Source organism: Polyodon spathula, chromosome 4, assembly GCF_017654505.1.
Source record: "Polyodon spathula isolate WHYD16114869_AA chromosome 4, ASM1765450v1, whole genome shotgun sequence".
In the NCBI taxonomy this organism is placed as follows: domain Eukaryota; kingdom Metazoa; phylum Chordata; class Actinopteri; order Acipenseriformes; family Polyodontidae; genus Polyodon; species Polyodon spathula.
In genome coordinates this window covers 93,181,358-93,209,194 of record NC_054537.1, presented here as the reverse complement: position 1 = coordinate 93,209,194, position 27,837 = coordinate 93,181,358, and the positions used below count along the sequence as shown (strand labels likewise).

Here is a 27,837-nt window from a genome sequence, read left to right as displayed (position 1 = left end):
ATTTGGATTCATATGTTGTTTTTTTCTGACTTTATGTGAACGAAAAGACACAAAAGCGCCCGTTTTCTCATTGGAAATAGTGATATTTTGAAATATCACTGTCCTGGTCACAAAAGCAAAGTTTGTGGGGAATAATAGCCATTTCCTACACTTCTGAGGCATAAGCAATTAGGAAATAACACTTTAATTTAGTTAGTTAAATAAACTATTTTCCCATACATTGCATTTGTGTGTGTTAATAGAATACACCATGAGCATTCTCAGAGGACTGTCCTTATTTCACTTCTTGTCCTCTTTGGGAGTGTGTCGATATTCAGTCAACACTTATTCATGGGAAAAAGGTAACAGCACTCCATGACCATTCACTCTGTATCCTCTGTATATTGACCGAACACATGGGTTTGTTTGTTAGTCTGCGCTGGGGGGCTGCGTGTTTGTGGTTGGAGAGGTGTACTGAAAGCAGAGTGGTTATGCTGTACTTCTTTGCAGAAGTTGAAGGCAGGCCAGGCGACAGTATTTAAAGTGTTTGTAAGAGTCAAGCACCAATTATTGACATCTCACATCCGAACAGCGTTGAAAACAGAAATAGGGCACCTTTGACTAGAAGACAGGAATATAGGTTGATTTTTAAAAGTAATGTGTAACTGCAATTCCACTGAATTTCTCAAGCATTGCAACTTTTTTTTTGTTAGATCAAGCCCTGGCAATAAATGTTTGCTTAATTCCTGTGTGTAAATCTGTGAGTGAGACATGATGTTGTAAGTAGCACAGTACATGAATATTTTAACATTTGAATTGTGTTAGCTATGAACAAATAACCATGCAAAATGGGTGATTTTGTTTGTGCTTACTAAGGTCCATTCATACAATACATTGGCATAAACTAGAGCGTCATATAAACAAGTGAAGGCTATTTCGTTTGACAGATTTAAACTAATTGTCATCCAAAGTCCCATTGCAAGCCTTTGTCTACATTCCACCCATTATTAATTCTAAAATAATACAGTAGGTGAATGACATGCTTGAACCTTGAAATTAAGCATTCCTATTCAGTCGTATAAACACTACGCTGTGTGAACTTTTTTTGTGGCCAACTGCCATCTATTATGATGGAGGAGTGCTGTCTGCTGGATAAAGCCTCTCAATATTATATTGCTTGACTCAAATAACTTGGCACACTCCACTTAATTACAGTAAACATGCAACTGTATACAAAATTCAAAACCATGAAACTAGCAGTGTACGTGTTCAAACTTCAGTCCAGCTGTGTTGGGAGACGGTGATGGGCAGTCTGCAGAAACAGACCAGGCACAATCTTTTGTTTTCTACCACAGGCACAAAGGTGACGGCACAAAGACATTTTCACAGAAAACTTTCATTAGGAATGTAAGGGCTTTATGCTTGCTGGTTTGCTGGTATAATTTTCATTTCTCGTCAATAGTCTGTCACAATATTTGCACTTCTCTCAGGCGCTTGAGCACAGCAGAATATCCTTTTACTCAAAACTCCAGATCTGATTTGTGTCCCCCGGGTTGCAGAGTCTCATCTCAATGCCTGTCCTTCCATTTGAAGTGCGGTGAGAGGTGATGCACGTGTTGGAGTGAGGGTGATAGATAGTCCCATCCTGGGATGAAATACAGTAACAAATCATTTTGTGCTGCTGTCTGGAGTGTCCACAAGGAAATTATTTTTTTAAAGCATTTGATCAGTATCTTCAAGGACAAATTCATTTCAGAGACACACAATGGAAAAACAAACAAAAAAATAATTCCAGTTTACTTTTCTATGCAGTGTGACATAACACAACTGCTTTGAACTATCAATTAAAATACATGTTGATTATATATGTGTGTGTGTGTGTGTGTGTGTGTTGAAGTTCTGTAGCACTACCTGCTGGTTTCAATCAAGTACGTTTCTCTGCTTTGACTGTTACAGTGGAAGCTCTGTTTTGTGATTGATTCATGGTTTGCATTTTATTCAAATGACCTCTAAAAGGACAGTGCCTCAGTAAGCTACTGTACTGAATAAGACTGACACTACAGTGCAGCCCAGAGCAGTCAGTTGCTTTATGTCATGCACATCAATCTCAAATGTAACCTTAGTATTATTAATATGCTTAATTAAAAAAAAAATAATAATAATCTGAACTTGAAGATGAGAATAAAAACGAAGGCAGAGTTGGATACTTGCATTTCTGAACTCCCAGATGATGCTCTCAGGCACTGTAGTTCCATCTCGTGGACAATACCTCATTGCAATGTATTTCTGTCTGTCTGGTACCTCTGCACAGATCTCCGTCACAGAGTTAAAACGGATTTCCTTCTTCGATGTGTACTCAAAGTACTGCAAAATCAGAAAGAAACTTTCTTTATATATATATATATATATATATATATATATATATATATATATATATATATATATATCTGATAACCGGCACTGCATAGTTCCTATTGATTATAATGTTATATAAAATTATCAAATTCCTAAACATGTTCAGCCTTGGTAGTTTAGCATACAAAATTGTCTAAGGGAGTAATATTTCTGTTTGGTAACAATGGCTTTGTTTTAAGCACCCATTAGAAGTTTTCCACTTCAAAATAAGTATCATTTACCACAGCATAGTCGCTCTGCCAGAATATCACAGGAATAAAAAGGCTATGAAAAAAAAATGAAATACCTGATTGCCTCCTTGCCCGTGGCATCCAAACAGAGACAGGTGTGCTCCTGTGGGGTTGTGGTCTGGAGCATTGTAATCCAGGCACTCTGTGTGAATCCCAGCGCTTCGCACCTACAAACAAACAATAAGAACACCATATCCAGGCAGTTCCTGAATTAGCTCACATGGAAATAAGACAAATTAAACAAAAAAGTGGCAACTCATCGAAGAGATCACTTACTGCTCCATGCCAGCCATGCCGATCCTCAGGAACATGCAGATCAGGGTATATGTTTTTCAAATACCACTCAAAACTCTGGCACTTCAGTCTCTCCCGGATGAGTTTCCTTTCTGAAATATCACCATATTTTTCCTAAAATAGGGAACATTGAAAAAGTAAAATAAATAAATAAATAATCAGTGAACAGGGTGGCAGAAACAAATCTACAGCTATGACCAAAAGTTTTGCATCACCCGATATAAGTAATTCATTTTGTTTCATAAAGTCGAATGAAACCTGCTGAATAATGTTATGTTAATGTTATGTAAAAATGAAATCTAACATGAAATACTGTGCTACTGTTCCGGTACTCTCTTGCAATATCACTTTGTAGTTTCTTTGATTACATGATGTTAAATAAACAGTGTCGTTATCCATCAAATCAACAGTAATCAGGACTTAAAGGATGTGTTGCAGTAAGAATGTTAAGAAAGGGGAACAAGACTAAAAAGCTAAAATATGCACAAGAACACAGAAATTAGACTACGAAACAACGGTCAAAGGTGCTTTGGACTGATGGATGGACAATGACACCTGTGCCTTCTGCCAGTTCTGTTGTCAATTCAATGCTTGTCTTCTTTCTGTTCCTTAAGGATATTATCTTCAAGTATTGCTCATCCTTGTTAGACAGTTTTTGGGTCTTCCAGTCCTGGGTTTTTCAATTACAGATGATGTTTCTCTGTACTTCTTGATTATGCTTTGGATACCACAGCTTGAAAATCGAGCGATGTGAGCTACTTCATTAAATGTTTTTCCTTATTTATGCAAGTCAAGGTTGTTATAATAGTAGAAAATACTAGTAGAGGCTTTGAGCAAACTGTTGATCCTCATAATGCTTCAGAGGAGAAAAATGCAACATGTCTAAAGACTTTTGCACAGCAGTGTGTCTCAATCCTAAAATTCTAGGTGATGAAAACCTTTTGGCCGCAGTTGTACATTTACAGATTTGTTTTCTTTCCACCATCTTCTATTGATTCTACATTGAAAACTACAGAGAAACACAGTCATCGAGGCAAACGGAGGTACGGCAGTGTTCTTGTTACAGTATCAAACAAAATAACATATCTATTTACCCCAGTGATTTTACTTTAGCTAGCTATGTTAGAATACCTTCCGTGCTGGAGGGTTTCGGTTGTAGAAATGTTGTTTGTAATCATCCATCCAAACCTCTGCTGCACGCACGGTGTTCTGGAGGAAGTTAGGCCTGGCGTATGGGGCCTTCTTTGGAAAAACATGGCCTACATGTGAGCAGGGATGAATCTCCAATGATCCTCCACACTGCCATACCTGCCCCAAAACAAACAAACAAAAAACAGCAGAATAAAAATAAGAATTTGAAGTTCAAAAGGATGCGTATTTGCTTTTTTAATTTCCCCATTCTGTTTAACACAGTGAGCACCGATACAGTCAATACAGCCCAATAACCAAATTGACTGGAGGAGCTTTTCATTCTGAGCACAGGGAGCTGCTGTGTTTTATTTCTTTATAGTATGTTGCTCAAAGAGCCTGCTGCCAAAGTTTCAAGTGTGTGTTTGAAAACAGACAGGAAGTACTGGTATGCTTTGTGATGGTGGTCCACTATGAAAGGCACTATATAAAATAAGATTGATTGATACTGTAGGTGCTTGATGTCATAATAACTGAATCTGGATCTGTGTTTCATGCCATTGAGTTATAGATTAAATTTCTACTGGAACATCTGGGCCTTGTACAGCTTTTGAAAAGTTGAACCATGTTTTAAAAGTTCATATTGATTCTTATCACAGTTTCTAACTTGTATACCTATAAAAAAATGGATGGAAGTTTGAAGTCTCTTCATGCAAAACACATGACTCGGATATATTTATTGAAAAGATCCGATGGATGTGTCCCAGCATAAACATATTCATACATCGCTTGAATGAAAGCATTGCTTCATTGAAAACAGAAATAAAACAACCATATGTAGGACAGACAGGAGATTAGAACTGCAGCCTGGGACATATATCTGAAGAAAATGGAGAAGACACAAGCACAGCTGTCAACCAGATTAATCTTATTTGTGCTGCACATTGGCATTTTTGTTCAAAATGTCCTAAATACAATTGTATTTCTATACAATTTAATTTAACCCAGATCTCATTAAAACATTTTTTTTTCTTGTGTATCTCTACAGCAGATGAAATTGTAACAGCTGGAAAACTTTAAAACAACTATTCCTTTACTTTCCTTGAGTAATATATTGAATATTTATTTTTAATTAAAATACTACTGGGATTGTTACAAAAGACACATCACAATGTTGAGAGGCTTACCCTGAATGACAACTCAAGATTCTCGCCCCCCCAGACTTCCATTCCCATATCGTAAGTGCCAAGGTACTGAAAGTACTCCTTGCTTACAGCAAACAAGCCTCCTGCCATCGTCGGAGACCTGGCAGAAAACCAAACAGAAACTAAAACACAGGCACATGCTTTAAAACGGCTTGCTTCTGTTGTACTTACAACGATATGCTTGCATTCAAAATATGTAAACTCACATGTTCTAAACACGTCACTGTAAAAGAAACAACACTCTTTGCTAAACAAATATTACTGAGCTTCAAAAGAAACTTATCACTACTACAACACGTATTTAAAAAAAATAAGGTATATAAAAAACGATGGACAAAATGTTTTTGGTTTCTTTTTATCCTTGACCATTTCACGCTTGAGTGACTATGACTGAAGCACATGCACTTAATCACCTAATTAGTGAGACAGTTGATTGAACACTGGATATGGAGTGATTTCAGCTGCTGAATTGCAAGCTTGAATAAAAGCAATAAAGAAAATCACAGAAAAAAAAAGATATGCCACATCTGTCAAGAGAGCAGCATCTCTTTGTGATGTCAATTGTTAACCAGCACAATCAAAAGTCACCGCACCTGCTCTAAAACAGTTTGCCATTTTTCAATCACATCTAGTGAATTTTATCCAAATATATAGTAATATGTTTCTTTTGATGCTCAAATATAAGTGATATGGTTCTTTTGATGCTCAGTATATCTACAGTACAAGCACGTTCCCCAAGTTTTATCACATCCTACCTGATGGGATCGGTTTTGGATTTCCGTCTCTGGCGCTCCTGCTCAGGCACAGAGTGCCACTGAAAAGTGAGCCGCCAGTCAAATCCACCGATCATGGGCTCGTCTGTCTGCATGTAAAACTCAAAGGTATTCCAGTCAATGGTGTCAATCACAGGGCACACAATAGCCGTCTTATTTTCTCTAATTCTGTAATAAAGAGGGTACAGTAGTCCAGTGAGCTTTTGGTGTCAAATTACATTTTATGGATTTTTTATACCAGACAGCAACGCTTTTCACCCTTTTAAGTAAAAAAAAAAAAAACACAAATCTGGATTTAAAACGCACATTGATTGGTTCTTTGTGAATACTGGTTGGAAGCAGCTATTACAGTGTTTACCAAACAGCAAACTTAAGGCTTTAAAAATGCTTTAAAAAAACAACCGATTAATCCAAAGTTTAAAATGTGAAGCAAAAGGAAGGTCGACACAGACCTACCTCTCCAGCAGTGGTTCAATCCAGCCAGGAACGCACTCACAGTGACAGTCCAGGAAGGTGAGCACGTCTCCAGTTGAATAGGTGGCTCCGATGAGACGGCCGCGGACCAGCCCTTCACGCTTGTTGGTCCTGATGAGCCGAACCCGGTCTAGGTTACTGATGTACTCCTCAAGCTGAGATTTCAGGTAGGCTGCAAGTCAAGTGGGTCAATTAGTTTACTGTCCCAGTTTGTCTTCTCACTCGAAAGAAAATACAGTAATAACTTAAAGCTACTTTCATTTTAAATATATGTTTGGTTATTTTTTTTCTGAGAGGAATGCAGTGATTTTTTTGTTGAAGTGAGAGGTTCATTTGGACTTCGTGAGTCATGATGAGGCTGCACACTGGTCAGTGGTCCTCACTCGTAGCACTTTCTGTCCATTACTTAATTGTACACCTGTCTGGTAACAGTAACACAACTGCTGAATTTCCCTACATACAATTCAGGACTCATCCAAGTGAAGCAGATGCAGACTGTTTCTATGTGGTTCATTTTTCAGTAATATAATGTGCTCCACTATCTGACCAACTGACCCTCAAGAAACTTTCCTTGTACCATTTGGAAAGGGAAACTCAAGCGGTCGCTCTATCCAAACAGTATTAGTGATGTGTGGGTCGACCCAAGACACGTCGGTCAACCCACAGGTCGGGCGGGTTTTGGTTAGATACATTTAAATAAACTTTGGGTCAGGTTGGGGGCGGGTCAACATTAACTTGCAACTATTTATACTGTCATCTATAAAAAGTGTTGACAATTACATTTTGAAATTATGTATTACACTATATATTTCTAAATATTATAACAACAACAATAGTATTTTTCAGTCTACTGGCTTAAATTACTATCTGTAGTTCTCCGATTACTACTGGGCATGTGCGGTAACAAGGAAATGGAATGAACAGATTTCCTGGCGGTGTAGTCAGCAGTTTAACATTGTTAAGTTAAAAAAAATACATCTAGCAAATTCCTTACTAAAATAATGGCTTCTGAAATGGAAAACATTTCAGAAGCCACTGGGACACTATTATGTTCCTCCATAGCGCTGCAAAGTCATCAGCTAAATGAGATACATAACTGCCTAATGATACTGTGTTAATTGACTTTTGACTATGGACTGTTTATGGATGTCGGATAAATTGACGGTTGAAATAGTGTAATTTCATGATACAGCAGCTTTGGGATTCATTATCTTTATTATGCATCGAAAGGTAAGCCTGTATATATTTTCAATATATTTTACACTTGTAAATTAATGATTGGTTATAGCTAAATGCAGGAGTTGTAATATGAGTAGTTATAAAACTGTAGTAATTAAAAGGGTAATGATCACAAAACTGATAGTGGTGTCAGGTTCGGATGAATATTAATATAACCTCAATTGGGGGTCGGGTCGGGTTCGGGTCACAATATGACGCATCAGTAAACAGTAAACATAATCCCTTTACAATAACAACTCCTATAACGCCCTATAAATGCTAAACGTCCAAGAGTTCTTTGTGATATCATTAGTTTTGCTTGTGCTGGTGCCAAATCACATACCTCTATCGCTAAAGTCATCTACTAGAATGATTTCTTTCAGCAGTGCAGCAGGGGTGGTCTCCAGGACGCTGTGTATGGTCCTCAGTAAAGTGGACCAGGCCTCGTTGTAGAAGGAAATGATCACAGAAGTCGTTGGCAGTTTCCGGTAATCAAATACCTTGGATCTACATCTGGAATCAGGGGGTACAGCACAATAATATTATGAGCCAGGACAGCGGTGTTCAACGGGTATAGCTGGTCATTTTGTAAGTTCTGCAGTTCTGGCTCTCCTGTTTTGTGGATTTTGAGTGATACAAGACTTGCTCTTATCTTGTGTCAAGGTTGTATAATTTGCTGTTGAATCATCACTGACTAAGTAAAAGTATACCGAGTTGGTGACTGTACTCTCAGAACAGAGAGTCACTATTATTTTGTATGACATGAATTTATTCTGACACCTCAATATATTACAAAACATGTTTATTTTCTGTTAGACCAATTCAATGAACCTACAGCTATGGCCAAATGTTTTGCATATACCTAGAATTTTTAGGATTGAGACATAAAATAAGATTTAAAACTATATTAACATAATTATATCTTTTACTTAACATCATGTAATCAAAGAAACTACAAAATAATATCACAAAAGTCTACCGGAAGTCATAACTGTAGTACAGTATTTCATGTTACATTTCAAAATGTCACATTTTTCAATTTTTGTTTTTTCACGATGTATATTAAATACTACAAAATGCTACGCAATTCCATATGTTAACGTAACATTACTCAGCAGGTTTAACTCGACTTTATGAAGCAAAATGCATTAATTCTATAGGATGATGCCAAACTTTTGGCCAGAGCGTACACTGCTCTATACAATTTCATACTGTATAGAGCACAGCAGAGTATCATGCTCGAAGCTAAAACAGAGACCTCTATAGAGAAATCAGAACCACGTTCACAAAAATAAGCCCCAGATAGCAAATGCATGCAGTGAAAAAAAAAAACACACTTGTAGGAACACTGAATTAAATAGACGTTCCAAAGGTATTAATTAACCACAAGCTAATACATAGTTTTATGAACGTTGGAATTGTGTGTGGTGTTCTGTGCGTGGTATGACAGCTGTACACAGCACAATATGTTGCCTACTGTACTGGAATTTTATGAAATACTTCACTGTTATTGTTTGGTTTTCTGACATGTATACTACATGTGTAGTAAAGATAAAATATATTGGTGTGTAAAAAAATAAATCACACACTCACACACACACACAAACATTTAGTTTTGATATAGGCCAGAATGTACACCCATTTTCTCAACCAAACACCAAGCTCTATGGATCGGGTTGTTGACAAAGCCATGGTATTTCAACGAGCATGTGAAATCTCACAGGCTCTGCGCTGTGTGCTGTGGAGCAAAGCCAGGTATCTTGTGCATCTATTTCCATTGCCATCCCCACAATCCAAGTTTGACACCAGGCAATACAATTAAAGGATCATAAAACTGCACTGAAAACAGGCTATAGTAGCACAGCTGATTACACCCATGGAGATTCTGTTTATTGTATTACTTCAAAAGACGTTCTTTACAATTTAGCACAGATGCTTACGAAGGATGCTCATCCATTTTGTAAAAGTGCCCCATAATTTTTTCCCCTGTATTTATAATGTGGTAAATAGGAAGGACACTAATCCCTGTGTCTGGAAGCTTAGCTACAGTAACCACAATGTTTGTTGAACAAAGCAAAACATGCACCAAGTCCCTAGACATTGTGCAAGTATGTATTACACAAAAGCATCAAGTCCAATTTCCAAAGTCAACCGCACTGAGTCATAAAACCTCAGATCATGTAAACAGCCATCTGTTACGTAAATAGGGTTAATTTACTTACTTGACCTCTGCTTTATATAGTGTAAGTATTGTGAGCTGCGAGGTCCTTGTCGTTGTTATCATTGTGCAATTTATTTCACTGGTACTGTCTGTAAGCGCTGGTGTCTCTTCACTTGATCTAAACAGTGGTGCTACTTAAAGTTTAAATAAAAAAAAGAGCCCCTGTAGATTTATTACATCAATCGATTGCATTTTAACCCTGTACAGAAAATACAATGTGTGTGTATTACACTAGCATAGGTTTGATTTGTTTAGTATTCTATTTCAGTAGACAGCCAGTCAGGCTGGAGGCTGAAAGAGCCTTATTTTTCTTTTAAAAAAAAAAAAGAGTGGAAATGCCGAGATCACAAACTCCAGTGCCAAATTTAAGCCTTGTTGTTGTAGCAGAAGATAAATCCAAAAGAGAGTCAGACATTCCGCAGCGACGTCAAAAACCTTACAAGCAATGAGAGACACACCGACCAAAATAAAATCTGCACTGCAACGACAAGCAAAAGCTGGAATGGCCTTTGGCTGCTCACCAGACTGCCAACAAACACCCAAACGCCTTTCCTACTGTAACAGTCTAGTCTGATAGGTCTTTCTGCAAAATATTCGAGTCAGAGAGTACTGTGACCACAACGATAAGGGAAGTTATGAACATTGTAGTTTACTCGCAGCAGACAAATAAATGTTGCCCCCTTCTTTTGTACTTCCTTTAACCCACTTGAAACTGTGAACGAAAGAGATTTTGCTCTCATTACCAATGCTGTGCACATGAAGGACTTCTTTGTACTATCGCCGCAATCTAACTGACATACAGCACTGTAGCAGAAAAATAAATAAATAAAAAGATCTACCTTCAAGACTTGTAATGCCTGTGGACTGTAGAAATATACTGTTCTGCACAAATTCTTGTTCATTACATAGTGTAAAGACAAAGTCTGAATGGTATCTATCTGTGTATGAACGGTATCAAATATAAATCACAGAATACTATGGTTGGCTAAATAAATGAGCAAGTTCTGAAAAGAGGCTCTAGCTACATTGTGGCATATATACAGATGTTTATCTCTGTGTGTTTCAGAGCTATGCTCTATTGTTTTAAGACATCTGTTTAGTGCATGGGTGAGGCCTGTGATGTATAAGGTAAATAAAACCAGCAGAACTTTGATCAAACTTTTTTTTTTTTTTGGTATTGTAACTCAGTACATTAACTTGAAGCAACCAGTTAGAAATTGCATGTTAAGAATGTACTTATTTATTGAAGTGTTTCTCATGCCCACCAAAGAAACAAAGGCCTGCAGACCTATAAAATATTTGCACTTATATATGACCACACTGTACAGCTCAAGACTTTTTAACACAAAATAAAGAAGCAATGGCGAGGCTTGGCACAGTAAAGAACTAGTTGTTTCAGTAAGAATGGTAAGACATGTTCTCAGGGGCTGCACTGCTACTGCCCTGCCTTTTTTAATCTCAGCAATCCGATCACTCAGCAGGTTATCATTTACATAGAAAATGCAACTCCATAGCTAGCAGCTCCAAAAAATTAATGGCTCTGCAGCCAACTGCTAGAGAAAGCTACCAAATACCCATAATCAAACTTAACCAAGACAATCACAGAACACAGTTGTGTACGGAGTGTACTGCAGACCACAGCAGGAAATTCGAAGCAACAATCAGCAACCGGAACATCAATGCATTATTAGGCAAGGTCCATGTGCACAATATAGAATTTTTATAAACCACTATATATAAACCACAGGTGTCCAATCACGGTCTTGGAGAGCCATTCCACACCAGATTTAACTGCTAAAATGCTATAATTAATTAATTCAAGGTCTGGATGGAGGTTTAAATGGTTCCATTAAACACCTGAAAACAGATTTGAAACAAAGACCAGGAGTCAAAGTGCCAACTTTGGCCACCGCTGGTCTAAACCATTCCAGTATTAATCAAATAAATGTTTGTTATTTTATTTGAAAACAGAACAAAATGCAGGCCCATTGATATTTTAAGATAACTACTGTGTGTGTGTATATAATTACAGATAGAGGTTGTGGACAAAAAAATGGAAACACCATGTTAACCATAACACCGTGTAACAATTTTCTTTTTTTGTTCCTGGGTAGTAAGTGTTATTTCCTAATTGCTTATGCCTCAAAAGTATAGAAAATGGCTATTATTCCCCACAAACTTTGCTTTTGTGACCAGGACAGTGCTATTTCCAAAATATCACTATTTCCAATGGGAAAACGGGCAAATGTGTGTCTTTTCGTTCACATAAAGTCAGAAAAAAACATGTGAATCCAAATTAACATGTATTTATACTAAAGTAATACAAAAATGACTACAAGAGATTTAGAAGTGAGTAGTTTTTCGAGATTTACAATTATACTGTATTTATTAAAGCATAGAACAAATAAACAATTGGAGATAAAAAATAAATCATTGAATCATTTTGTTTAACAAAATGTAATCTAAATTTTTTACTCAAAGTAGCCACCTTTTGCAGATATAACAGCCGAACACACTCGTGGCATTCTTTCTACAATGGAAATCAAATATTGTTCGGAAAGTTCTTCCCAACACTGTTGCAGAAGTTCCCACAAATGTTTGCAGAAGTTCCCACAAATTCACCCTTCTGTCCAGTTCAGCTCGATGGGGTGCTGGCCATTCCATGATTTGAAGCCTACCGTCTTGTTCTTTTCTTCTAAGGTAGTTATGACAAAGCCTGGAGGTATGTTTTGGGTCATTATCTTACTGTAGGATGAACCCCTGACCAACTAGGCGTATACCAGAGGGTACTGCATGGCACTGCAAAATACAGTGGTAGCCGTTTTGGTTCAGAGTGCTACTCACTCTGTGCAAGTCGCCGACTCTGGATCCAGCAAAAGAGCCCCAGACCACCACGCTTCCTCCTCCATGTTTGACAGTTGGTGTCACACACCGTGGATCCATCCTTTCGCCTACTCGACGGCGTACAAAAATCCTGCGTGATGAACCGAAGATTTCAAATTTTGATTCATCGGTCCATAAGACCTTCCAGTCTTCAGTAGTCCACTGGCGGTGCTTCATGGCCCAGACAAGCCTCTTTCTCTTATTTTGCCATCTTAGCAATAGCTTTCTTACTGCCACTCGACCTGTCAAACCTGTAGCTCCAAGTCTTCTCTTCACAGTTGAAACTGAGACTTGCTTACTTCAACCAGTGTTAAGCTGTGCTTGAAGCTGTTGTCCTGTGAGCTGCCTATCACGCAAGCTGTTGACTCTCAGAAACTTGTCTTCTGATTCTGTTGTGGCTTTGGGTCTGTCAGACCTCTTCCTGTCAGAGTTTCCTCCAGTTTCCAAGTGCCTTTTGATGGTGTAGGAAACTGTCCTCACTGATACCTTGGCTTTCTTTGCAATTTCTCTAAAGGAAAGACCTACACTTTTAAGGGTTATAATGGTCTGTCTGTCTTCGTTTGTTAATTGTCTTTTTCTCTCCATTATGATAACAATATACTACTTCCTGCAGTACAATACTGTCCAAATAATGCTTAAGAGGTTGTAGTAACACAGTCTGTTCCAACACTGCTTTTATACAGGCAGATGGTTTGTAAGTAATCAACAAAAGTTGGGACACCTGTAGGAATTGTTAGCATCAACTTTCAAGGCTTAATTTACTTCCATTGCTGCAGAACAGCTGTAAGTTGTTAACCCATTACTTGTTCCCTCAAAAAGGCCTTTTTGCATAACTCTGAAATGTACATTATTTTCAGTTTCTGGTAACCTAAACTTTTTTTTTTTTTTTAATCTCTGGCAGTTTACCGCTTACCTTTGTACCACTTCAGGTTATTCACTGGACTTGAGCTGCTTAAATTTCAATAAAAACTGGAAAAATCGGGGTGTTCTAAAACTTTGGTTGTGTGTGTGTGTGTGTATATATATATATATATACACACACACACACACACACACACACACACACACATACACACACAGTGCTGTGCAAAAATTTTGGCAAGTGTGAAAAACTGCTGTAAAGTAAGAATGCTTTCAAAAATAGCCATGTTAATAGTTTATATTTATCAATTAACAAAATGCAAAGTGAGTAAACAGAAGAAAAATCTACATCAAATCAATATTTGGTGTGACCACCCTTTGCCTTCAAAACAGCATCAATTCTTCTAGGTACACTTGCACAAAGTCAGGGATTTTGTAGGCGTATAATCAGGTGTATGAGTAAACAATTCTACCAGTTTTTGAAGGAACCCGGCAGGTAGGTTGGCCCGAACATCTTGGAGAACTAACCACAGTTCTTCTGTGGATTTAGGCAGCCTCAGTTGCTTCTCTCTCCATGGAATCCCAGAAACACTCAATGATGTTGAGATCAGGGCTCTGTGGGGGCCATACCATCACTTCCAGGACTCCTTGTTCTTCTTTACGCTGAAGATAGTTCTTAATGCCTTTCGCTGTATGTTTGGGGTCGTTGTCATGCTGCAGAATAAATTTGGGGCCAATCAGATGCCTCCCTGATGGTATTGCATGATGGATAAGTATCTGCCTGTACTTCTCAACATTGAGGAGACCATTAATTCTGACCAAATCCCCAACTCCATTTGCAGAAACGCAGCCCAAAACTTGCAAGGAACCTCCACCATGCTTCACTGTTGCCTGCAGACACTCATTCGTGTACCGCTCTCCAGCCCTTTGGCGAACTAACTGCCTTCTGCTACAGCCAAATATTTCAAATTTTGACTCATCAGTCCAGAGCACCTGCTGCCATTTTTCTGCACCCCAGTTCCTGTGTTTTCGTGCATAGTTAAGTCGCTTGGCCTTGGTTCCACGTCGGAGGTATGGCTTTTTGGTCGCAAGTCTTCCATGAAGGCCACTTCTGACCAGACTTCTCCAGACAGTAGATGGGTGTACCAGGGTGCCACTGTTTTCTGCCAATTCTGAGCTGATGGCATTGCTGGACATCTTCCGATTGCGAAGGGAAGTAAGCATGAGGTGTCTTTCATCTTCTACAGTAAGTTTCCTTGGCCGACCACTGCGTCTACGGTCCTCAACGTTGCCCGTTTCTTTGTGCTTCTTCAAAAGAGCTTGGACAGCACATCTGGAAACCCCTGTCTGCCTTGAAATTTCTGCCTGGGAGAGACCTTGCTGATGGAGTATAACTACCTTGTGTCTTGTTGCTGTGCTCAGTCTTGCCATGGTGTATGACTTTTGACAGTAAACTGTCTTCAGCAACCTCACCTTGTTAGCCGAGTTTGGCTGTTCCTCACCCAGTTTTATTCCTCCTACACAGCTGTTTCTGTTTCAGTTAATGATTGTGTTTCAACCTACAAATTGAATCGACGATCATTAGCACCTGTTTGGTATAATTGTTTAATCATACACCTGACTATATGCCTACAAAATCCCTGACTTTGTGCAAGTGTACCTAGAAGAATTGATGCTGTTTTGAAGGCAAAGGGTGGTCACACCAAATATGGATTTGATGAAGATTTTTCTTCTGTTCACTCATTTTGCATTTAGTTAATTGATAAATATAAACTATTAACATGTCTATGTTTGAAAGCATTCTTACTTTACAGCATTTTTTCACACCTGCCTAAAACTTTTGCACAGTACTGTGTATATATATATACACACACACTATATATATATATATATATATATATATATATATATATATATATATATATATATATATATATATATATATATATATATATATGTAAGGAGCGAATACTTCTGCAAATAATGTCACATTGTGTTGAATTACACATAATGCATGCACAGTTTTTCAAACTTCATTTTTATTCAAAGCTGTAGTGGTTAAACTGAACACTGTTATATGAGGAGGTTAAACGTCAGCAAAACTTGCAAAGAAAATGTACAAAAAGAAATGTACTGGCTGCACAGGTGTTCAGCCCCTTACGCCAGTACTTGGCACCCTTTGCAGCAATTATTGATGAGTATTTTTGGATAGGTCTCTACTAGCTTTGCACAGTAAGATGGTGAAATTTTTGCCCATTCTTCATGGGAAAACTGCTCTAGTTCTGTTAAGTTTGTTGGGGATCGTTGATGGACTGCAATCTTCAAGTCTTGCTATAAATTTTTTATTGGATTCAAGTCAGGACTTTGACTGGGCCACTCAAGAACATTAATTATTTTCTTGTACAACCACTACAGTGTGGCTTTGGCTTTATGCTTCGGGTCATTGTCCTGCTGAAATGCGAATTTCCTCTTGACTGACTCAAACAGGATTTCCTCAAGGATTCGCCTGTAATTTGCATCATCCATTCTCCTCTCTATCCTGACAAGCTTCCCAGTCCCTGATGAAGAGCAGCATCCCCATAACATGATGCTGCCTCCACCATGCTTCACATTTGTTATGGTGTTGACTGGGTGATGTGCAGTGTTGGGCTTGCGCCAGACGTAACGCTTGGAATTTAGAACGAAATGTTCAATTTTTGTTTAGTCTGACCACAAAACCTTTTTCCACATGTCTGCAGTATCATCTCCATACATGCTTTAAGATGAGGCTTTTTGAGTAATGGGTTCTTTCTTGGCACCTGTCCATACAGGCCAGTTTTGTGTATGGACCAGCTTATTGTTGATGTGTGCACTCCCATCTCCGACACAGAACTTTGCAGATCTCTCAAGGTCATTGTTGGTTTCAGAATGACAACCAAACCAGTTTCCTGCTTGCCCGGCTAATCAGTTTGGGGGGGCGACCTGATCTGGGTAGAGTCTGGGTGGTATGAGGCATTTTCCACTTCATAATGCTGGACTTCACCGTGCAGAGAGGGATAATCAGTGCCTTTGAACTTTTCTTGTATCCTTCCCCTGCTCTGTGCCTCTCTACCACTTTATCTCTGACTTGTTTCGAAAACTCCTTAGTCTTCATGGTTGCTTTGTTGGATCAGTATCTCAGTTGCAGCTTGAAAGTTTTATATACCTGAGGAAAATTATCTACAAGTTATACAACTTTGAGTACACACAGACTGAAACCATTTCACTAATTTGGTGACCTTTCAATCAAATAATTTGCACCTGAGTTGATTTAAGGCTGCAGTAGCAAAGGGGTTGAATACCTATGCAACTGAGATGAATCTGGTTTTTTTTTCTGTAAATCGTACTTATTTACATTCTATATGCATTTTTTACCTGTATCAATGTGGAGTAGTTTGTGTAGAATTTGAAAGCATCGTGGGGTACGCTCAGGTGCCAAAACAAAAAACTTTGCAGGGGGGTGAATACTTCTGCAAACCACTGTTTGTGCATGTGTGTGCAAAAGTATGCAGACCCCTGACCAATTCTCTCATATTACTGAATTACAAATGGTACATTGAAATTTCATTCTGTTGGATATTTTATTTTAAAACACTTAAACTCAAAATCAATTATTGTAAGGTGACATTGGTTTTATGTTGGGAAATATTTTTAAGAAAAATAAAAAACTGAAATATCTTGCTTGCATAAGTATTCAACCCCCACACATTAATATTTGGTAGAGCCACCTTTCGCTGCAATAACAGCTTTAAGTCTTTTGGGGTAAGTATGTACCAGCTTTGCACACAGTGTCGGAGTGATTTTGGCCCATTCTTCTTGACAGATTTGCTCCAGGTTGTTCAGGTTGGTTGGACGACGATTGTGGACCGCAATTTTCAAATATTGCCACAGATTCTCAATGGGATTGAGATCAAGTCTTTGACTGGGCCACTGTAGGACATTCACCTTTTTGTTCTTGAGCCACTCCAATGTTGCTTTGGCCTTGTGCTTGGGATCATTGTCCTGCTGAAAGATGAATTTCCTCTCAAGCTTCAGTTTTTTAGTGGACTGAGGCAGATTCTCTTGCAGTATTTTCCTGTATTTTGCTCCATCCATTTTTCCTTCAATTGTAACAATGCTTCACTTCACTCTAGGGATGGTATGTCTTGAGGCATGGGCAGTGTTAGGTTTGTGCCACACATAGCGCTTTGAGTTTTGGCCAAAAAGCTCTATCTTGGTCTCATCTGACCACAAAACCTTTTCCCATATTGCAGCTGGGTCACTCTCATGCTTTCTGGCAAACTCCAGACGTGCTTTCAGATGGTACTTTTTGAGTAACGGCTTCTTTCTTGTCACCCTCCCATACAGGCCAGTGTTATGCAGAGCTCTTGATATGGTTGACTAGTGCACCATTACTCCACTCCCAGCCACTGACCTCTGTAGCTCTTTCAAAGTGATTGTTGCCCTCTCTGTGGCTTCTTTCATAAGTTTCCTTCTTGTTTGGAGCGCTGAGTTTTGAGGGACGGCCTTTTCTTGGCAGTGCCTGGGTGGTGTGATGCAGCTTCCACTTCCTGATTATTGATCCAACTGTGCTCACTGGGACATCCAAACACTTGGATATTATTTTGTACCCTTTCCCTAGTCTACGCATTTGTATTACTTTATCTCTAACTTCTGTAGAATGCTCTTTGGTCTTCATTTTCCTTCAGATTCACAGCATTACCAATGATCCTTCAACAGTGGGGGTTTTATCCAGAAAATGTGATAGCAACTTTAATGGTTCACAGGTGGAGGCCAATGGTAAGGTAATTTTGTCCTTGTTAGGGCAATTTCTTTCATTGGTGCAAACTGGGAGCTTCCACAGCACAGGGGTTGAAAACTTATGCAAGCAAGATATTTCAGTTTTTTATTTTTCTTAAAAATATTTCCCAACATAAAACCAGTGTTACCTTACAATAATTGATTCTGAGTTTCACCTTACAATAATTGAATTCTGAGTTTGGTCAGTCTTTAATAATTGTGTGTGTGTGTGTGTGTGTGTGTGTGTGTGTGTGTGTGTATATATATATATATATATATATATATATATATATATATATAAATTATTAAACTTAGAGGATACCAAAAACATCAACATCTGTCAGTGGCAGAGGAGAATGCCAGGGATTACTCACTCATCCATCCGTCTGTCCACAATGTGCCGATGCAAGGAGATCTTGTCGCTCAGGTGGATATTAATGGCATATCTCTCGATGCTCTCCTCCTCTTGCTTCTTCTGCTCCGGGTCCAACTGCAGCCGGGCAGCCTTGCCCCACTCCCCAGGGGCATTGGAGTCGGGAGGGGGCTTCTGGTAGACAGGCTGGGCAATCTGCTCTTTGCCCTGGGTCTTGCTGGAGAATTGTCTCTCGAGCAGGTTCCTCCCAGCTCCTTCCCCATGCAGGTCCTGATAGGACGATGTCGACATCTCCAGGATGAGGTAGGCCACCCACAAGAGAGACAGAAGCAGGCAGGTCTTAGCCAGCAACCCCAGCTTCCGTGACCAGCGTACCCTCATGGCCTCTGCAGTGATAACGTCCAGTCTGCGTGGAAACAAGAAAGAAACCAAGAAAACCAAGGGTATTTTAAAGGTATTTTTGAAAATACTGTGATAATGTTGCAACTGTATATCAGTTTGCAGTTATGACATGCTACAACAAAGCCCCAAACTTCCATATTAAAGTGTTCCACTGGCAGCCAAGCAAACAATTTGGGAATTCATGCAGACAAATGGCAATGTCATCACAATTAACTCTGTAGGGTCCGTCTAATGTGAAAAATCCCGTCGACAGCCTGGCCCTTTAAATCTTTTTACTCAGGCACTGTAAGACACAGCCCTATTGGCAGTGCACCGTTTGAAAGAGCAGTCAGAGCTTCAAAACGAGGTCCTATTTGTGTATTACCGGCATTGGAGCATGTCAGGAGACAGCCGTGAATGCAAGTGCTTTGCAACGTTGCTGCTGCGCTGTAAGACAGCCCTACCTCGGTGCAGTAAACAAACATTTTCAGTCAAAATTTTTACAAATGAAAAGAAATGGCAACATCGAAGGCACAAGGACCTGCTTTACCAATACATCTATATTAGTCTTTTGTGTTTGTGGATCAGATGCACAAGACAAGTCAGCTTTTACGGTTAGGTTGCCATGCTTACCATGGCTGCCACCTTGCAGGGTCTTTAGCCACGGTAAATAGCTCCATCTTGCACCACATGATCAGGGTCACTGGGACAAATAATTTGAACCGTTTTTTTTTGTTTTTGCAAATTTTTCAGCTATTCAACTTTTTTTTTTTTGGTTGCTTTTGGTCTCTTGTATATATGGCCATAATTCCTTTTTTTATTATCTAATTTGTTCACTTTTTTCTTTGTTCCCTAAAAAAATGTTAAATGTTATGTTTTTTTTTTTTTTCTTTTCTGTGGTTTTTGTTCTCTGTACTAAACAGGGTGTCAGACTATTTAACTTTTTTTTTATTTTTTTTTTATGGAAGACTAGCGTGTTGTTCCCTCAGCTCAGCCCATCTAGGAAGACAGACAGTGGGAGCTCTGCTCGAGAACAGAGAAAGCCGGAATAGACAGAAAAACAAAAACAAAAAAACACACAAATATTTATGCACCCGAGGGGGCTGTGTTATGAGATAGCTGGGGAACCCTGGGCAACCCCACAAATTATTTAAAAAAGGGAATAACTCTGTGTAGGCTGGTGACCCGGGCCGTATGAATACAGACAGTTGGGGACGCTGCATGAAGCAGCACCTTTTATTTTGTAGTTTCATTACTGTGCTTTATTTTCCATTTTCCTTTGTACCTTTTGTTTTCATTATTATTTTGAGCATCTGTGTGCACCATGAGTGAACAGCCAACCTTTTACCACTGCTGGTATTGGGTTGTGCTCTGCAACAGTACCACAGTCTGGAAACAAATCAGTGCACCAAACGGTGTTTCAAATAAAATTCTGTCTGTGTGTCAATGAATTTCCAACACCCTTCCACACCCTTCCATCCTGTAATTTACCAAAATGTGCAATTCAGCATATCTGTCCCTCTTTCACACGATTTTGAGGAGTTGGGACTTGCCCTGAAAACCTGCCAAATTGCCCCTGGATTTTTCGGGTGGGGGTGGGGGGTGGGGGGGGTGAAATCACTGGATCCTGTTTGGATAAATATATAGGATAGGTCCAGCATTGCCTGGTGTGGCAATCTTTTCAATAACACTGAGTTACCCTCTGTGTCTGTACTGTGTATTTAGTGTATGCTACAGTAATTCTACATGCACTAAATAAATAAGATGTTCTTTTAGTCAGCTCCAGGGTGAAATGTTGCATCCGTTGGAAAAGGAGCCAGCTTCTTTGATTCCTGATATTTCAGGTAAAAGCTTGTAAACAAAAGGATTATGTATTAGGATCCTGTGGCAGTAGCATGCTCCATTGTAAATGTGACTGCATGTGGACAGGCTTTCAAATCCCAGTGTCATTTTAGTGATCGCCGCTGTGCAACTACACTGTACTCCCGTACAGTACAGTACCATTATTTCAGTCACAGGACTGCTGTACTCTGCACAACACAAACAATCTCTTCATGTGCTACTCAAAACCACCTCATAGGCATCTTTTCTAGCTGCCCAACATAGAGTGACTAACTGCTGTGACGCAGCAGGGGTTAGGGGAGCTAAACAATGTTGCCATTTGGACAAGAACTAGATGTACAGCTGTGGTTACGGACTGTTTTTAATATGCTGCACCATGAGAGAGGAGTGCTTTCAGATACTGTACTGTAAAAGTCATTAATGTTGGGGGAACAATCCACAGCACTGTCCGATATCTGAAGAGGCTGCTGGCAAGATGTTTTGCAGCACTGACATTAACTCTAGCATGACGGAAGCAGAAACACCCACATCTGGGAAAGATTAGCTTGTTTCTGCACTCTTACATGAACCCACTAGAGCTTGCCATCTACAGTACCACTACACTAACTAAACATGAACCAATTATACAGTCCACATGTACTGTAATTCCACTCGGATTCATCCGGCATGATGATGAGACGCATGACACTATTATAATACAAAGAGAGCAACCAACAATTGAATAAAACTGCTTGTGTTCGTTCTTTAAACCGACTTTTAATCAAGAAATATAGCAACTACTACTCATGTTACAGTATGCATAATATTGTATATACAACTGCTGTTACAGTTTGAAGAGTTTGTCCAAATCAACTCTGCATCAAAGACAAACCTTGTATCTCCTTCATCATATAATGTTCCACCCCAGGGATATACACTTGACAGTAGTAAGGTACAGTACCTCATATGAACCCAAACTTACTATACTGCTTACAGTACATGGTCTCTGACATGCAGATTCATTTTCCATTTACTGTACACCAACCAAGTACTATATTGTCCAGCATTAAACTAGTCTTGCTGTAAACCCAATAACAGTGCACTCAAAGAAAATGTCTTGGTTTCACCACTGGTTCCCTAGAACAGTCCTTCGAATCAAGGACAGCCTGGATTTTGACTTGCCTCCTCTTTGGTCTCTAGGTGAGAAGCAGTTCAGTGAACAGCTAAGCTCAGAAGCCACCAAGTAAAAAGATGCAACCGAGAGACAAGGCTGCTTGGTTGCACACAAATACCTTCACTTTTAATTCACATTTTTCACCAGCCAATATATATATATATATATATATAAATATATATATATATATATATATATATATATATATATATATATAATATATATATATATATATAAAAAGTGTGTATATGGCCATATCCTCTCAGTTTTGTGCAATAATTGTTTATCAAACCAGCTCAAAATGATCATGATAAGCCCAATTATGACCCTAATATAGGTCTACTTCAAGGTTTTTTTTGTTTTTTTTTTACCAACTTCTCATTTAACATTCCAATACATTGATCTTCAAAAGTAAATTGTACCATTGATACTGTACATTACCAATTTTTAATTTTAATTTATTTTGAAAAGTTTCAAACGAAGACAGATCGGCAAGCTTGCTAGCAATGCTGTACAATCAAACTGATACAGTTAAAACAAATGCAGTACAACACTGAAGTAACCTGTTACTGTATATGCAATTAAACTTGCAGTAAACTATCGTCAGCATTACATCTTTATTCAGTCACTGTGACAGAAATGCATTGATCCTTGGTTGTAAATCTCTCTCCCAACCTGTGAGGGCGCTAAGCAGCGATAACAGAGTACCCTGGATGGGCTGGTCTGACAGTTCTTTCCTGGGGTTCAAGGGAAGTCGGCCAACTAGAAAGGGGGCAGGACTCCATTGCATTAATGCATCGACCCAGAAGGGAAACGACGTGGCAGCCGCAGATTGGAGAGACAGTTGCACTCGTTTACCAAGGGGGCATTTGTGACTGCATAAAAGGGGACAGAGAATTGCAATCTGTTTCTTCGCACTTGTGTTCTTGAACCGAGAAGGACTGAGAGAGACCCTGTGAGAAACAGTACTGCGAGTTGTGTTTTGTAAGTCTTGTTTGTTAAATTACCAGACAGCTAACACGGTTCCAGAGCTGCAGCCTAGGGCCAGCACAAAGCCGGAACAGCACCACACCCATTGTCACTAAATAAACTGTATCACGCACCACAAGCACTACTGCATGCACCCAGGACTGGTGACCATGTAAGTGTTATTGTAGGGCGGATATTGTTGTATATTCTTTGGGACTGCAATCCTCTTGTTATTTACCCCGTGCAGTACACATTGGTGTGTATTGCAGGGGGATTAATGTTTGGTCGCCAGACCTGGAAAATATAAATAAAGCATTTTTCAACCGGATAGCAAATCTCTGTCTGTTTTACTCACACACCGCATCACTCCTGCACCTGTATGGACTCAGCCACTTGTTCACAGTCACCTACTGTAATTGTGACAAAGAATCCCTTTGCATTAACCATGCACATTTGCACACAATATTAATCAAAGTGATGTAATCCAGATTTGTCAGTGCTGGTGGATTAGGAAACTCAAGAGCATCAACAGCATTCCCTTCACTGATTAAGGATTATGACTGTAGACTGCAGTAGCCCACAAACCATTAACATGCAACAGTATAAGGTTTGCAAAACTGTGGACTCCACACTGTTGTCAGAAATAGGTTCCTCCAATTAGGATAGAATTAAAAAAAAATGCAAAGGACAGTTTGGAGTAAAAAGCTTAAGGCTGAGAAAGTAGCCCCAAATTTGCCTACAGTATCAGGTAAGTAAGCATTACTTCTGCAACATACATCATGCGTTCTGTAAAATTAGCAGGTGTACAAAAAAACAAAACAAAAAAAGTACAAACCTTGTGGGAAAACTGGCAACATCAGAGCTTGAATGTAGCCTATACTCTCAAAGACTGATATACTGTGATGTAGCTGAAAGAAAGTTTCATGGTGGAGCAAGTTACAGTTGTGTCCTGTACAGATAACATTAATTGCCTTGGAAGGTTGTTGAAAACTGGTCTGACAGGTTTATTGATGAAGCTGTTTGCACAGTTCAGGAAACTGAAATTTCTACAATAAATAACTTAACTGTCACAAATGTAATTGTCAACACAAGATCGGCCCATCTAAAGCAGAATTTTCCCACTGCGAAATAAGAGATGATGCAAAGCTCATCGAGTCAAGTAAACTTAAGCCTTTTATCTAAAATCCCCCCCAATACATTATTCCAGAAAGGAACGCCTGTATGCTGTCAAATGGCATAGTGAAGCCTGAAACATGACATTTCTTACCCAGCATGATGGCTACTGTCAGAACTACATTCTCTGGCACTGCTCAGTGTTTTACACATCAGCAGTTTATAGGCTGTACCATGAAATCTTACTGTAGATATAACTGTGCCTAGTGGTCTGCTACAGTGTGTCACAATATAGCCAGTACTGTAAACGGCAGTAGGAGGCACAGTTGATGTTTTTAATGCTTCCCACCCCCCCCCCAATTAAAATAACTGCACAAAAAAAAAAAAGAATCAGAAAATCCTGGTTTTTCCACAATTACCACAGAATGTGTAAGACGACTCCTACTTCAACTTCTAAAAGCATTCCTTACTGTTGACCGCAGCCTGTGGAAAGGAAGTCAGTTTAAATCAAAAGTAATAGATGATAATATCAAGATGACAACTAACAACTCATTACTGCTTGTCATAATGTGGCAGATCATTTTTAAACTCCAGCCATGTGTACTTAAGTTTTTTACCTGCTACACAAAACACAACAGGTATGTTAACACAGTGAATTGAGTCTGGAACCAACTCCCCAGTAATGCTGTTGAAGCTGACACCTTGGGATCTTTCAAGAAGCTGCTTGATGCGATTCTGGGATCAACACGCTACTAACAACCAAACGAGCTAGATGGGCCGAATGGCCTCCTCTCGTTTGTAAACGTTCTTATGTTAAGCACTCACATCAATTCGACAAATAGTTGTCATTGATTAAACCTCAACAGCTGCAAATACATTAATAGCGTTAAGCCAATACGTAGGGGGAGAGGGAGAGGGGGAGGGGGGGGGACGAATTTAAAGAGTTTAAGTAGTCGCATTGGTTTTAAAAATAAAGTAAGTAAATACATATGCTCCATAGTACTGTGTCACATAAAATAAAAAAAGTCTGAATTTGCCATAGTAGCGTACACAACAAGGGAAACATTTTTTTTTTTTTTTTAAATAAAAAAAATAAATCTCAATGTGCTAACATAAGATTAAACAACATAGCCACTTGATTTCTATCGTTATTGATAAGACAGAACTTCTTATTCACTTGTTTGACAAAGACGCAATATTGTTCTCACACACCTCCTACTTGTTTAAAGCAAATGTTTTGAAAATAATACAGCTGGCTGCACATTTAAACTGCAATTAAACATGTAGTTTGCTCACGTTATTCAAATCAGCGATCACGAAACACGGTATTATATGAAATTACATAATGCCCGGACTCGGCACATAATTTGTTGTCTCCTTACCTGTACACTACATCCCCGATCCTATGTCTTGGAATCGCAGACCTGTCTGTGGTGGGGTGTGTGTGAGTGATTGCTGCTGCTGCCGAAAACACAGACGCTGGAGTCTCGCACTGTCATCAACAGCTACATGCCCATAGCCACGTTGATTTACGAGACAAAACTTTTTTTCTTGTTAATCAAACACTTATTTACAAATAAAAATTAAAAATAACATCTGTCTTTGTCCTCTTTGCTTATCTCACTGATCCCCGTGTCCTGTCCGGGTATTATAACGACAAAGTACTATTGATAAACGAAAGCGTCACCACACTTTCTCTTTACCCATGATTGTCAGGTGGTCTGGCTTTTTCTCTTTTCTTTCCCTCCGCCCCCTGGGTCTCCAGGAAGTTTAGCGTTCCACTAACTTTACCACGTCACTCGAGCATTATGGGATAGCTTAAAAAAAAAAAAAAAAAAGGAAGTTATTTTGCAAAGATGATGAGAGGTTCGTTCATTTTCAGTTAGCGCTTTAGAACATTTACGAATGAGAGTAGGACTTTTAGCAGAGTTGGGTAAGGGCCCTGCAAGTTGTTATGCAATGTCACGCACAAAAGTCGCAACACTTAAGGTTGAGAAACGACACACATTAGTGTCAACCCTTGCACAGCTTTGCACGAAGAAATTAATTTCTAAGTGTGTTTGCAGTTATTTAATTATTATATGGGTAGCTGCAATGCGATGCATAATGTTGTCAGCTGGGGCAAGTCGATCCAAATGAGAGGATTTTCTTTCTACACAGCTGAAGAAGGGTTTTTCACCATAACGCCCTGATAGGCATTAATTTTTAATCATTTGAACTTGTTCAGTGTACATTTATGTTATAGTTGTAAAACCAGACAGAGCATTATGTTAGTTATTTAGTCCTCCTTTGGTTAAGTGGTTAACTAGGATGTTTACAGTAAGTTTTAGCCAAGCATAGCAGTCTTTCCATGTGAAGTGTACAGGAGTGAGGGCTCAACCCTCACTGATCACTGGAAGTACTTACGTGAACTTTTGAAGTGCTTGTTATGAGGTTTGAATTGCTGTCTGATCCACCTCTGTAGCTGTCATGGTTCCTGCAGTAGAGCCGTGCCTCACAGAGTAGGAAGAGGACAAATACTACATTCCTCATTTTGGCAAGGACACCAGCGCTATGTCTAATTTTTCAGATGGTCAGACCACCACTTAAGCACGCTTGACATGGAATGACTCGGCAGGCATTTAGCACTCAGCAAAATACCACCGTGACAGTAAACAGGTTCAATTGTTTGTCAGTGCCATATTGTTTCACAAAATGAAAAGTAAACCTTGGTTTTACGTGATGAATGGCTTTACTGATAAATGCCACTCCATGTATGTAAAATGTAGCTTAGGGTTTTTTTGTTTTGTTTTTTTTTTGGTCAAGGACAGATGCAATACTTATAAAAGTGTACTGTGTAAGACATACTGAGATCATGGTAAAGCATCCTAAATATCCATTGTAAACTGCAAAAATTACATATGTATGTTAAAGGTTGTGTTTAAAGGCATCAAATGCATGAACCTGCACAACCCAACATATATACAACCTGAAACAGAAATCATATTGTGGCTGGTAATGTGCATTCCTCTCATTGTTTAGTTCAGGAAACAAAGAGATTTGCAGTTTCCCAGCCTCCGCAATGTTACGTGGGTGCAGTGACTAGGATCTCATAGATAGGCTGCAGCCGAAGGGCAATGTTGTGTGATACACTGCCGTTACGGATTCTGTTTCTTGTCTGAGATGAGATCAGGTTAAAAGCTCTATAACCACAAATGCTGATGAGCCTGGCTCTTTTTTATAACTGTTACAATGAAGAGAGAGCCTCCCATCCAAGATTGCCAACTCAGAACATACCACTAACGGGTGCATTGCTAGGTAAGGCACTAATGACCACCTTACTGCCAATCTCTCTTGATTATGCAAGCTAAGAATGGCGTGTGGAAACACAAATGAACGATAAACTTGTAGAGAACTAGGTGGATTTCTCACTGTCAGGTCATATAGAGTACAAAAGATTTTTTGTCTTACTAAATATAGTCTGTTTTGGGAGGCACACAAAAAACAGCTTTAGATACTTCAAACCGAAATGCTAAAGACCAATCCATC

General features: G+C 39.1%; 1 protein-coding gene across 3 annotated transcripts; it reads right to left on the bottom strand.

Annotated features, from left to right (window-relative positions):
- Positions 1-832: 832 nt before the first annotated feature.
- On the bottom strand, positions 833-26,057 carry LOC121315140 (polypeptide N-acetylgalactosaminyltransferase 4-like). Of its 3 annotated transcripts, XM_041249094.1 has the most exons (13): positions 25,692-26,057; positions 24,729-24,792; positions 24,032-24,104; positions 18,853-19,257; positions 8,060-8,229; positions 6,481-6,670; positions 6,007-6,192; positions 5,234-5,351; positions 4,050-4,226; positions 2,901-3,032; positions 2,681-2,791; positions 2,191-2,343; positions 833-1,624 (listed from the first exon to the last, which is right to left on the bottom strand). In XM_041249094.1, the coding sequence occupies exons 4-13, from the start codon at positions 19,230-19,232 to the stop codon at positions 1,496-1,498; spliced, it is 1,746 nt and encodes a 581-aa protein (XP_041105028.1). In that variant the 5' UTR covers positions 19,233-19,257; positions 24,032-24,104; positions 24,729-24,792; positions 25,692-26,057; the 3' UTR covers positions 833-1,495. The 3 variants fall into 3 exon arrangements, with proteins under 3 accessions (XP_041105028.1, XP_041105030.1, XP_041105029.1); XM_041249096.1 differs by lacking the exon at positions 24,032-24,104; XM_041249095.1 differs by lacking the exons at positions 24,032-24,104; positions 24,729-24,792.
- Positions 26,058-27,837: the final 1,780 nt, after the last annotated feature.

What these genes read in the sequence shown, in the direction of transcription:
- LOC121315140 (XM_041249094.1), bottom strand. Translation starts at nt 19,232, where the DNA reads ATGAGGGTACGCTGGTCACGGAAGCTGGGGTTGCTGGCTAAGACCTGC. An exon ending in AGATGACTTTAGCGATAGAG is followed by an intron (nt 6,671 to 8,059) that starts GTATGTGATTTG and finishes CTTGACTTGCAG; the next exon opens with CCTACCTGAAATCTCAGCTT. An exon ending in ATCTTGAGTTGTCATTCAGG is followed by an intron (nt 4,227 to 5,233) that starts GTAAGCCTCTCA and finishes GTTTTGGGGCAG; the next exon opens with GTATGGCAGTGTGGAGGATC.